Source organism: Capricornis sumatraensis, chromosome 6 (genome assembly GCF_032405125.1).
Source record: "Capricornis sumatraensis isolate serow.1 chromosome 6, serow.2, whole genome shotgun sequence".
Lineage (NCBI taxonomy): Eukaryota > Metazoa > Chordata > Mammalia > Artiodactyla > Bovidae > Capricornis > Capricornis sumatraensis.
In genome coordinates, this window is record NC_091074.1 from 76,503,453 (window position 1) to 76,516,137 (window position 12,685).

The following is a 12,685-nucleotide window of genomic DNA, read 5'->3' on the forward strand; positions in this document are numbered from 1 at the left end:
TCGGCTTTTCTGTTAGCCTTTTGGGCTTCCCAGATGGCTCAGTGGTAAAGAATCCACCTGCATTATATATAGGAGATGCAGGAGATACAGGTTCAATCCCTGGGTTGGGAAGATCTCCTATAGGAGGGTATGGCAACTCACTCCAGTATTCCTGCCTGGAAAATCCCATGGACAAAGGAGTCTGGCAGGCTGCAGTCCAAAGGGTGAGAGTCAGATACGACTGAGCACGCACACAAGCCCTGTGGACGGAAAGAGGCTTGCTGGGGTGGTAAGTAAGGGGGTTGCCACAAGGTGTTCGGGTTACCCTTTTCTGTGAAGTGAAAGTGTAATTTTCTTAGTCGTGTCCGACTCTTTGTGACCCCATGGACTATAGCCCACCAGGCTCCTCTGTCCATGGGATTTCCCAGGCAAGAACACTGGAGTGGGTAGCCATGCCCTCCTCCAGGGATCTTCCCAACCCAGGGATCTCCTGTACTGCAGGTGAATTCTTTACCGTCTGAACCACTAGGGAAGCCCAGCCTTTCCTGCGCCACATGGTAAATCACCCCGGGTTTACTAAGAGGCTTAAAAACAGTGCCATTCCAGGTGCTCTGGTTAAGATTCTAGAAGGGCCGAATGGGAAGTGAACCTCTGCTTCATGAGGGTTAGCTGGGTCCTGGTCACTTGCAGGACAACAGGACCTCTCTTGCTCCAGAGGGTCTCCCAGCAGACTTGAAGGGTTTCTCACATGGCAGCTCAGGGGCCCCAACAGTATATGTAAAAGTGGAAGCTGCCAAGCTAAGCTGGAACTGGTGGAGCATCACTTCTGCTGACTTGGATTAATTTAAGTGAGTCCCAGGGTCTGCCTGGACTAGAGGGGAGAGGGCTACACAGGGTCATCAGTGGGGGCATATTCCCATGGGTGTCACCAATGCAGTGGCCTGCCAGCCTTGGGCCAGGTCTGGGAGAAGGGGAGGGGTCACCCAGGCCTGACATCTTTGCCCCAGTACTGGGGTTCTGGATTTAGATGTGGGCTACTGTCCAGGCTTGGCCAGTTGCCTGACCTTCTTTGCACTTTGATAGCTCACCCCCTACAACCGCCGCCCCTCCCCCTCCGCCCACTGGTGGGAAGGGATATCACCTTTCTTACTTCAAGTGCAAGAGCTCCAGGGAGCTGCCGTGACACAGCCAGGGGAAGGAGGGTGGCTTACTTGGGAGGGTGTGACCGCCTCTCCCCTGCACATCCCTATCTGCCTCGCTGGCCTGTCACCTGTGCAGACAGGCAGGGAGACCACAGCTATGGGAAGGCCACCCTGGGGTGCATTTCTTGTCTTCCCTCTCCTCTCCACCCCTCTAACGTTCCACTCATGCCACGAAAGCCCTCTCCTGCCCATCACCTTCCCGGAGACCCTGATCTTTCCCACCCAGAGGCACTGACATCTACCCAACACGTGCTCCACAGGCTGCCTCGTATTTTTAATTCCCTCTTTACAAGTCCCTTCTGTCTCCTGCCACCTGAGTAGAAAAGCCCTTTGAGTTTCAAATCTGGGCCCAGAGCGGTAGGGATTGCTTGTCAGTGAACAAGGCAGGCTGGCACGGAGAAGGCTGGACAGATGGCCATTGTGGTGACTGCACCTTCCTAGCTGGGAGGCCGGGGGTGGTGACAATAGCCACCCTGGTCTCCAGCCAATGAGGCCATATGTAGTAGGCCGAGGAGCTGGCTGGCAAGGGGAGCGGCTGGAGGGAAGAGGCAGGGAGGTCTGAAGTTGGGGCTGGGGGAAGGGGGCTTTCTTTCGGAGAACCCTCTGCCTTTGCAGGGGACCGCAGCCCTTGGTTTCCTTTCCACCTCCTCAGGTTCTCCCCAAGACCTAGTCGCATAGATAAGGTCACAGGGTTGGTGAGGGGCAGGGACCAGCTGAAGGTCTGTCTGATGCCACGGCCCCTGCTTTCCTACCAGCCAATACAGCCGATATCAAAGCTGTCCCTCTCCCCCCACCCCAACCCCCATCCCCTGCCGCAAACCACCCCCCCCACCACTGGTGGGAAGGGACATCACCTTTCTTACTCCAAATGCAGGAGCTCCAGGGAGCTGCCATGCCACAGCCAGGGGAAGGAGGGTAGCTTGGGAGGGCATGAGAAATGGCATTCTTTATTCATAAATAAAAACATAAAATTACCAGAAATAGTTTACATGGCCAAAAGGGGGCATCAAAAATAAATCAAAGCTGTCAAAAGCAGAGCAAACCAAACAAGACACAACCAAGAGAAAAATAACTCTGTACATGGTCTTCCAAATGCTAGTCCATCCATAGCGAGCCTGGGCCAGAGTTCCCTCTTTGCCTGCAGAGGAAGCGCAAGGGCGACCACAGATAAATGAGGAAGGCGGATCACGAAAGCACACAGGTGCATACAGAGACGCGTGCCCTCCTGGCAGGGACAGCTGCGGCTCTGACCGCCCAGCCTGCCTGACCCCTAGAATCTCTCTCCTAAGAAGTGGCCCAGGCCAGGCCGGGAGTCGAGCAGGAGCAGAGGCTCGGCAGGTGCTTCTCAGGGGAGAGGTATCCCCCGACGCAGTCCCCATGGAACTCGGTGTTCGTGGGGACCAACTGTGTCCAGCAGGGGTTAACCCGAATGCAGAGACCAGAGAATAAATCCAGGGTGGGCCCCACATGAGAGTCTGGTCACTCTAAAGCCCAGAGGCAGAGCCTCCCTCGGCGTGGCTGCCTCCTTGCTCACAGCAGAGAGCTTCACCATCCTTTGGCTAGCAGAGCCACAGCTCTGATCCAGTGAGCATGCGTCCTAGCAGTCGCTCTCGGGGAAGGGGCGGTGATCTCCTACTGGCCCTGGGCCAGGCTGCCTGTTCCGAGGCCTGCGTGGCCGACTTCTCCAGTCCTGCTCAGCCTCTGCTGCTCAGAGGCTCCTTCCGGAGACAGGCTGGGTTTGGCAAGGTCCAGGAATAGCACAGAGGTTTTAGCACAGGGAAGGGAAGGGAAACCACACCGCGGCGAGGTCGCTATGTTATAGGACTCTTTCATTCTGGTACAACTGGGCCACCCTGGAGTCTCGGGCTGGTGGCAACCCAGGGAGGGCTCCATGGGTTGGCCTGGTGCAGAGATGCGGACAGGGGTGCAGGGCACTGTCACACTGAGGTGGAGCTGCTGTGCCCCTCAGCGCCCTCCCCTGGGGCTTAGCACCCACCTCTTTGCAGCGAGGTCTTGAGGGTAGAGCAATGGGTTTTTGGCTGCCCTTTGGGGGGGGGGGTCTCCAGCCTGATGAGGGAGCAGCAGCCTCTTTTTCTATCCGTCAGGACAGCCTCTGGGAGGAAAGGACTCAGACAAGGCACAGGCTGGTAGAGACGGAGAAACCAAGAGACAAGGGAAGTCTTTGACTTGGGGAGCAGGGGTGATCTGCCTGTATCCTGTGGATGGGACTGGCCTCCAGGCAGAGAGGGGGCTCTGGGCCTGTGGATTCCGGGTTTAAGTCTAGCCTATGACTAAGAGTAATGGCTTGAAATTCCAGAGAGGCTCCTCTGTCACGTGAGGGCAGGACAGGCACAGCCTAACTTGGGGAATGGAAGGCAGAGCCAGCATCCGGGAAGGTGGCCCTGCTCTCAGTCCAGGCTCAAGGAGGGACTGTGGGAACCCTGGTAGGATGGGAGGCTGGAGAAGAAGCAGCTCCCCACTACCACCTGGGGCCTGAAGGGGTCCACAGTCGGGGACAGAACTGGGGAGCAGTGGCCTGGGGCTGCTGCATACTCAGACATTTGGTTAACCCCCCTCAGCATGCGGGCGTGAGCCCAGGAATCCAGCCGGGGCTGGCTGTCCCAGGAACAGCAGCTGCAGCTCGAGGCAAAAATAGAACATGGAACAGCCTGGCTGCCTGCGAGATCTGGCTTGTGTCTGAAAAGACAAGAAAGGAAAAAGAAGAAAATTCCCTGAACCAAGCAACTGAGAAACAATCTTTTCTCTGCACATCTTTGAAAGGGAAGGCCAGCCTTCTGCAGGCCAGGGGTCCTTGACTACGGGGCTCTGGTGGGCTAATGCAAGCGGGGAGGGCGGGGTGCAGCTGGGGGCCCCAGGGCCTTTCAGAGGCTGTGTTTGAGCCTCTTACTGTGTTTGGACACTGGCACTTTGGGGCTTAGCCCTGGAAGTGACAAGGGACATGCCCGGCAGCAGGATGGAGCTGAAGGGGAAGGCGGAAGGCCTAGCCCAGACGACCCTGTGCCATCTCATTGGACACAGGTTATTCTGAGTTCAAGCAAAGACTTTGTTCTTAGGAATTAAAACCAATGCAAGGTAACTGCTGAGCAACTTGAACAGGAGGGGAAATCCCTATCTCTGGTCTCATGATGAAAAGATCTGGGGGCTCCCCTGGGGACAGCATGGAGTTACACACTCCCTGCATCATCTTTCCTCCTCAGCACCCACACTAGGGCCTTGAGGCTATGGCTTTAAGAAGAGATCAAAGGCCACCAGTCACCCCGAGGCTGCTCACGTCCAGTCAGCAGAGCTAGACAGTCTGGCTGTCACCACCTAGCTTCTCCTTCAGACCCTCTCTGGTCTGGCTGAGTCTTGACACCCCCTGGGTGGCCCCAGCTCTTCCCTCCTTTCTGAGACCAACAGTGTTGGGAAGCTCTGATTGCTGTTCAGCCAGGTTCTCCACATCCCACTCCAAGCCCTGTCCCTCCATGGTCGGGGGAAATAGCTCAGGTATGACCAGATCAGATTCCAAAGCTTCTGGTCATAAATGCTCATGTTCTGTTCCCAAGGGGCATCCCAGTGTGTCGTCGGGAGCAGGGATGGGGGAGCAAGAAAAGTTGTAGGAAAAGAGGTGGAAGGGAGCTTCCATCAGTCATCACCCTCTCTGGGAGAGCATTTAGGGAGAGCATTTAGCATTTGAACAAAGACCAAGTTTTAGGAAGCCCTTAACCAAATCTTGATGATCCCAGGACTCCTCTCTTGGCAAAGCTGGAGGTCTGGCTAGCTGCAGGGTTGCTAAGCGCTGGATCTTGGGAAAGGCCAGGAGAGGCCCTGTAGCAACAACAGTCCCGCACTCCCACCCCGCAACCAGTCTCCTCGCCTTGAAGTCTGTGCTTCTCTCTGAGGCCTGAGCAGGGTAGCAGGGCAAGGGAGCCCCCATCGACGGACTCAGCACCCCTGCCTCCCAATGCCAGGTCCCGGGCCCTCTCCCAGGAGGCCCCTCAGATCTCGGTGGCGATGATGTCCTCGTAGGGGATGTCAGCCCCTTCAAGGTCGATCTCAAAGGGCTCCCCCGCCCCGTCCCCGCGGGCCAGCTGCTGCAGTGCCTTCTCCAGGCGCTGGTTCCGTTGGTACATGGCCAGGTAGCTCTGCTGCAGCTGCTTCTGGTACTGGATCACTTTCTCCTTCTCCTCCTTCCACACCAGCCGCTCGTGCTGGAAGCCGGAGGACATCTGGTCGTGCCCCTGCCGCTCCTCCTTGAGCTCTGCGCGCAGCCTCTCCAGCTCGCGCTGAAGGGCGGGCACGTCGTCCGCGGAGGCGGGACCCAGGGCGGCCGCGTCCCTGCTCCGCTGCAGGGCGGCCTGGGCCCGCAGCTCCAGCAGCTCCTGCTCCAGCAGGTTCACCTTCTCCCGCAGGAGCTCCGCCTCGTTCTTCTTGCGCTGCAGCTCGTTTTCACACACCTCCAGCTCCAGGCCCTTGGTGCGCAGCGCGCTCTCCAAGTCCTGCGTCTTCAGCTCCAAACTCTCCAGGCGGCCCCGCGTGTCCTTCAGCTGAGCCTTCAGGTTGAGGATCTCGCTGGCCTTGGCGTTGATCTCTGTTTGGGACTCCTTCAGCTGCTGCTTCAGGAGGGAGATCTCTCCGGACTTCTGGCACACCTGCCACGGGGCAGGGCAAGGACAAGAGAGAGCCAAGGGGTGAGAGTCCGCACGTACGGGGCACCTGACTGCTTAAAAGCACTTAATTCTACGCGATCCAGTGATTGGGACTCGTGGTTTTCACTGCGGAGGATGCGGGTTCCGTCCCTGATCGGGGAACTAAGCTCCTGAAAGCCACCCAGCACCGCCAAAAATAAAAAGAACTAAGCTAGTCCTCACACGGTGCCTGGAAAGAGACCCCAGCATGGTGGTCTGGGCGACCCACGAAGGCCAAGCCCATCTGTGAGGCTCCTTTCATTCTGAATCTGGCTGGGTCTGTCCACAAGCCTGCCTCACCCCCAATTCAGAGTCTAAATCTCAGTCCATACCCAAACTCATGTCCCTGTTGTTTAGTCGCTAAGTCCTGGCTTTGAGACCTCATGGACTGTAGCCCGCCAGGCTCCTCTGTCCATGGGATTCTCCAGGCAAGAATACTGGAGTGCCACTTCCTTTTCCAGGGGATCTTCCCGACCCAGGGATCAAATCTGTGTCTCTTATGTCGACCACTTTGGCAGGTAGTTTTTGTTTTTTTTTTTAACCACTGGGGGAGTCCACCCAAACTTATAGCTATGTATAAATTAAGGGCCAGTGGTTTAATCTGCCCACAGCTGGTAGCTCCACTATCTACTTTAACATCAATGATGTCTATTCGGGGTCTGCCTAACTTCTATCATTTGTGTATATGCTCACACCCTCTGGCCTCACCCCTGCACATACTCTCTCCTTCCTCTTGGGATAAAAACAATATTCACACAATCATGGCTGCACCCCAGCAACCAATTGGGCTCAGAGACAGTGCCCAGCTGGCATCTGCCAAATGATGAGCCACTGTTCTCCCCAGCGCCCTCCACCATTTCTACTTCAGTCTCCATCAAAAGTTGGCTAAGAGCAGCAAACAAAACTAATGACACTAATGACACTGACTCAGACCATGTGTCTATGGAGTCCTGGCCACTGGGGGTCACGAGTCCAAGGTCAGTCTGGCTGGCTGTGTCACAATAGCATTTTCTGCCAGCCTGCAGGAAAGATGGCCAGAATGAAGGCCAGGCCTGGGCCTCCACAGAATAGAGTCTTTGAGCAAGACTAGAAGTATTAATATTTCCTCTTTTCTTCTTCAGGTAGAACCACCCCTTTTTCTCATGCACCACCTCTGAAGTGTGCACAGCCCCACCACCATGCTTGGCTGGGACTGAAACAGCCTTCCGAGGGTGAGCCTGGATTTGCGTCATGCAGGGGGCAGCAGAGCCGTGGCTGAGGATGGGGCCTCGCTTTGAATCCAGAGTGACCCGGCCAATTCTGCATCCATTAGCACAGTAGCATTATGAACATAAAACTCTGAACTCTGGGACCTGGGATCAGATCCTGGCTCTGATATCTGTTATGTGGTGACTTTGGCAAGTCATCTAACAAGCTCTTTGCTATTATAATTGTTCTCCGTGCTTCAGTGTCCTTAACTCTAAACTGAGTTTCATAGGGCTGTTGTAAAGGTTAAATAAAAGGACCTGGGACCTGGCATTAATAAACACTCTATGAATTATTGTTATTATAAACATGTTTGTAATATATCTCTATATTTTCGTGAAAATTTACTTCATTTATTGTTTTACTAATAGTCTGACCCTGGGAATGAGGTCACAGCCATATCCAGCTTAGTTCTGGATTAGACAAGCAAGAACGGATGCATAATGCTAGCGCTGCCTTATGTTCTGAGATGGGCCAAAGTGTTCCCAAGTCCTGGCTGAGAAACCATGGCTGGGAAAGGGTCTCCTGAACCAACACTGATGAGAAAAAGAAAGGCACTGGTCCCATGGCTGGGGTCCTTTCCTCTTTGGGAAACCTGGCAAACAGACAGTGACACTCCCTGCCCCCCTGTCTAGTGCCTCTATCCATCACTTCCTCAGAAAGGATCTTTTTCCTTTACCCTTGATAACACCTGTCATTCTAATTTCCAGAATAAGCACAGGAGATCAGTTCAGACAGATGGCTGCGTGGCTGATGGTGTGCCGCCCCCACCTAGGGGTGACGCTGGTCTAACCAGACCCAGTGAGCCCTCAACCCCTTCCCAGGGGAGTCTCTGGGGTGAATGCCATGCGCACGCCTCTGGTCCCTGCACCACCTTTAGAGGCCCATCAGGTGAGAAAAGTGAGCAGGATATGGGGGTTAGGCTGTTCTCCAGTGAGACCAGGGGCAGCCACCTAATTTCCAAGTGTGCCTGAGAGTGTGCATGTGTATATAAGTCCTCTTTCTTCCTGCTCTATGCTTCCATCTCAGCCCACCAAACAGAAGCTCCACCTGCACTTCTATGAGGACTGGCCAACTCTGTCCCCGAGACCTGCACAGATGTGACCACTCCCACCAGTGGGTGAGGTCCCTTTCCTCAAAAGTCACAGATGAGGGACTCCCCTGGTGGTCTACTGGTTGAGACTCCATGCTCCCAACGCAGGGAGCTTGGGTTCGATCCTTGGTCAGGGAACTAAGACCCCACATGCCGTGTTGTAGCCAAAAAGTTAAAAAAAAAAAATCCCGCAGCTTTGGAACTGTGATGTTTTCAGAGTGCAACAAAAACAACAACAAAAAGATAAAGAAAAAACATCACAAATAGTGCTATGGTCTTTTGTGGCTTTCATGAACCAGAGATGGTTTGTGGTCCTGCAGAGCCTCTGTGAGCAGATGCACTGAGGTGGCCCTCAGACAGCCTGGCTGGGACTTGGTTCTCTTGTTCTAGTTTCTCAGCCAACGACTCAATTAGTAAATTCAGTTCTGGCCATGAGGCATCTGGTTGGGGAGATGAAGAAGCCCAGACTAAGAAAATCTCCAACATGGTTTACTGGGGAGCCCTTTCTTTGGGTCAGGTAGCCAGCACTCCAGCCCAGTTTTCTGGGGCAATTGTGTTCCCACCCCTGTTGCTCCACTAGTTCAGCTGGTGAAGAATCTGCCTGCAATGCACAAGACCCCAGCTCGATTCCTGGGTTGGGAAGATTCCCTGGAGAAAGGATAGGCTACCCACTCTAGTATTCTTGGGTTTCTCTGATGGCTCAGATGGTAAAGAATCTGCCTGCAATGCAGGAGACCTGGGTTCGATCCCTGGGTTGGAAGATCCCCTGGAGGAGAGCATGGCAGCCTGTTCCAGTATTCTTGCCTGGAGAAGCCTGGCAGGCTACAGTCCATGGGATTGCAAAGAGTCGGACATGACTGAGCGACTTCACACTTCTCCCTGTTGCCTAGAGCCTGGAGGAGACCTGGAGAAAGTGGTGGAAATGCAGGCACTGAACCCCTGCCCACCCCCCCGCCCATGCCCTCATCCTCACCTCCCACTGCGTCTCCTCCAGTGCAGGGGCAAAGCTGGTCTTCTCCTTCTCATAAGACCTGAGTTTGGTCTCCAGCAGGTCCTGCTCCTTCATGAGGCTCTCGAGTTCCTGCCGGAGCTGCCGTTTCTCCTGCTGGAGCTGGAGCACCTGGAGATGCAGGACCTGCTGGGCACGCTGGCTCTTCTGTGCAGCCACCTTCATCTTGCCCTTAGCTTCCAGCCCCTCCAGCTCATCCTTGCAGCGCCGCGGCCGCTCCTCATAAGGTTGGCTGGCGGCCAGCTCCTTCTCCTCGAAGCTGCGGTGCAGTCTCTGCAGCTCACCCTCCCTCTCCAGCAGCTGCTTCTCCAGCTCCTGGATGGTGCACTGGTCCGTGGAGATGGGGGAGCGCACAGAGCCCTTGTCCTTGCTTGCGTGGGCCAGCTTGCTGCCCCCGTCGGAGAAAGACAGGGCCTTCAGGCTCATCATGTTGCTGTCTTGGAGGACAATGCTCTGTGTGATGTTGTGGGCTGAGCCCCCAAAACGGCTGGCGGGCCCCACCGGAGTGACCAGCGGGTCCAGCTGGTAGCTGCTGCTGGTACTGTGGGTGGGCAGGCTGGACATGGAGTTCCGGCCAGAGTCGGACAATGCCCCGGAGCACAGGCTGGGCTTCAGTTCCTGCTCCTTGGGCTTGTCCAGAGGTGCGGGATGCAGCTGGTGGCTGGCGCTCTCAGGGGATGAGTGGAGGATGGCGCCTGACCGTGGCAGCACTGGCTTGAAGGCCGTGGGTCTCACAGCACCTTTCTCAGAACCCTGGGGAGGAAAACAGCCATACTGACCTTGTGTCTCCCTGCGATGAGCCCTGAGTCAGGTATGCATGCCAGCCACATGGCAGCTTACTGGTCGGGGGCTGCAGGTGACCTCACCTGTTACTCTGAAAGGTGGTGAACCTCCCTCAAGGAGGAGGAAGTCCTCCATGCCTGTCCTTAAAGATCATCAGGCCCTTTGTTTTGGGAACTGCTAACCAGTTTGTCACCAGTTTCTCCAAGATGACAGCCTTTTAGGTTCACTGGCTGAGACCCCCATGCCAGGGTTCTGGGGCTCCGTGTGCTGCAGGTAAGGATGCTGGACACACTGTCCTCAGGGAAGTTCATCCCTGCTTCTTCCCCATTACTTCCAGTTGGCCAGCAGCTGGAACTCTGGCCGTGGCCTCCCCCAGTGGTTGGGAGAACTGCTTGAAATAAGTCTTTTCCCTAAAGCCATCATTTTCATTATTAGAGGACTTCAAAGTTTACAAGCTGTTTACTTTGAAAAGCTTAAAACTCTATCCAACACGTGGGCCATTTCCTAGCATATCAATGCATAGATTCATCCTCCCAGGTGAGGCCAGGGTACTGAATAGGAACAATGCTTCTAGCACCGACTGCCAGGACCCATGAGAACTTAAACTGGGACGAGGGATGGATTTCTGAGCACCTGGGACTCTCTGCCCTCATCCTTGCTAGATTGGTGATGATAACAAACCCGAGGGTCTTTCCTGGTGGTCCAGTGTTTAAGACTCCATGCATCCAACTTCAGGGGGTGCGAGTTCCATTCCTGGTCAGGGAACTAAGATCCCGCAAGCCACGCAGCATGGTGAAAAACTAACTACCAAACTCACAGCTCTTATCCCACCAAAGATGCTTTGGGGCTGATTTGAGTGAGAGCTGCTCTCCCACCAGATCAGCAAAGGAGGAGAAAGCCCACCTCTGTGAGTCCTCTAACAAGAGAGCCTGCCAGATCTCTTCAGGTGGGCTCTCCACCTGCTTTTCCAGATGGTAAGCGAGCCCCTCTCCCTTCCCATGCACTTGAAAACACTGCTATCGGTCCTGTCTTGGCAATCCTGAGTTACAGCCCAGCAGAGTTCAGAAAGGCTTGCATTCTCCGATTGCTCTGTGCTAAAAAGCTCACCCAGGACTTTTGCATTATGAGACTGATCAATGTGTCTATTCCTATGTCCAATCTTGCTCTCTGGTGTGGCTGAGTACTCCTGCCCTCTCTGCATCATTCAGTAATGTAAGCGTTCTCAGTGATGTAAGCATTTAAGACCTTCACCGCCGCCGCTCTCAGCCCCAGGCCTCTTTCCTGACTTTCCAATCCAGCCACCCACACCAGAGACCCCCCCACTTACCATCTCTAGCTGATTGGAGAAGGGCAAGAGCTTTGGGGGAGTGGACGGGTCGAAGTCCACCCCTGCCTGGCCCCCTAGGTCCCCACTGGACAGTGCCGTGTAATCAGGGCGGTGGGAGCCCCGGGCCTTCTGGCTGACCTTGATGTAGAAGAAGTCTTCGCTCTTGCCCATTTTGGAGCTGGACTTGCCATGCCCTGAGTCTTGGGAGAAGCCGAACCTCAGCAGCCCGTCTGAATAGCGGTTGAGCTTCTTGAGGTGGGAAGACTTGCGCAGCTTGTACTGCGAGGCCCGGCAGTGCTTGCTGTGGAAGCCGTGGCCGGAGATGAGGCTGCTGACGCTGCCCATGGCGACACGGGGGCCGAGGACAGCTGGGGCAGAGCGGGGACCTGGCGTGGCAGGGGCGGCGAGGGGCAGTCCTGGCTCCGAGAAGAGACTGCAGTCATAGCAGAAGCCTCACAGAGCCTGGGAGAGCTGAGACCTGGAAGGAGACATAAGCAGAAGTCAGCCTGGATGGGCTGGCCATGGCACATCCCCACTGGTGACCAACCTCGAGATCTGGGCAGCAGCAAAATGCGTGTTTTCCCCTAACAGAGGCTCAGCCCTGTCTCTGTCTCAATGGGCTCCTCTCTCATTCTTCCTTTGTCCTCTAATTCAGCAAACATCTGCTAGAAGCCTCCAATGGGATGACTCTCTTCTTTTTTTTTTTTTTTTTTAATTTTTATTCTTTTTTTTAACACCAAAAACATTTTGTATTAGGGTATAGCTGATTAACAATGTTGTGATAGTTTCAGGTGAATAACAAAGGGACTCAGCCATACATATGCATGTATCCATTCTCCCCTCAAACCCGCCTCCCATCCAGCCTGGCACATAACATTGAATAGAGTTCCATGTGGTATACAAAGATTTTTGTTGGTTATTCGCTTTAAATATAGCAGTGTGTACATGACCTTCCAAAAGTCCGTAACTATCCCTTCCCCCTCAGCAACTGTGAGTTTGTTTTCTAAGTCTGTTAGTTTTTTCCTGTTTCATAAGTCAGCTTGTTTGTATCATTTCTTTTTAGATTCCACATAAAAGGGATGTCATATATTTCTCCTTCTCTGCCTGACTTACTTCACTCAGTATGATACTCTCTAGGTTCATTCATGTTGCTGCAAATGGCCTTATTTCATTCTTTTTAATGAGTAATGTCCCATTGTATGTATGTACCACGTCTTCTTTGAGACGGCTCACTTCTCAGCACTGGGATGCAGGGGTGAACAGTGAACAGTTACAGTCCCTGCACTCACGGGGCTTGTGTGTGGTGAAGGGTGGACAGGCCATAAACAGATCAATGTGTGTGACCTCAAGTGATCTGTG

The 12,685-nt window shown here is 54.4% G+C and overlaps 1 protein-coding gene across 1 annotated transcript; it reads right to left on the reverse strand.

The window, feature by feature from the left end:
* Positions 1 to 5,179: 5,179 nt before the first annotated feature.
* LZTS1 (leucine zipper tumor suppressor 1) lies at positions 5,180 to 11,671 on the reverse strand. The gene is made up of 3 exons (XM_068973517.1): positions 11,327 to 11,671; positions 9,181 to 9,969; positions 5,180 to 5,833 (listed from the first exon to the last, which is right to left on the reverse strand). The coding sequence occupies exons 1-3, from the start codon at positions 11,669 to 11,671 to the stop codon at positions 5,180 to 5,182; spliced, it is 1,788 nt and encodes a 595-aa protein (XP_068829618.1).
* Between the last annotated feature and the right edge of the window lie 1,014 nt (positions 11,672 to 12,685).

Excerpts from the sequence above, each read along its gene's own strand:
- LZTS1 (XM_068973517.1), bottom strand. The coding sequence starts at position 11,671 with ATGGGCAGCGTCAGCAGCCTCATCTCCGGCCACGGCTTCCACAGCAAG. Across the intron at positions 9,970-11,326 it reads TCTCCAATCAGCTAGAGATG|GGTTCTGAGAAAGGTGCTGT; the intron begins GTAAGTGGGGGG and ends TTTCCTCCCCAG. Across the intron at positions 5,834-9,180 it reads TGGAGGAGACGCAGTGGGAG|GTGTGCCAGAAGTCCGGAGA; the intron begins GTGAGGATGAGG and ends GCCCCGTGGCAG.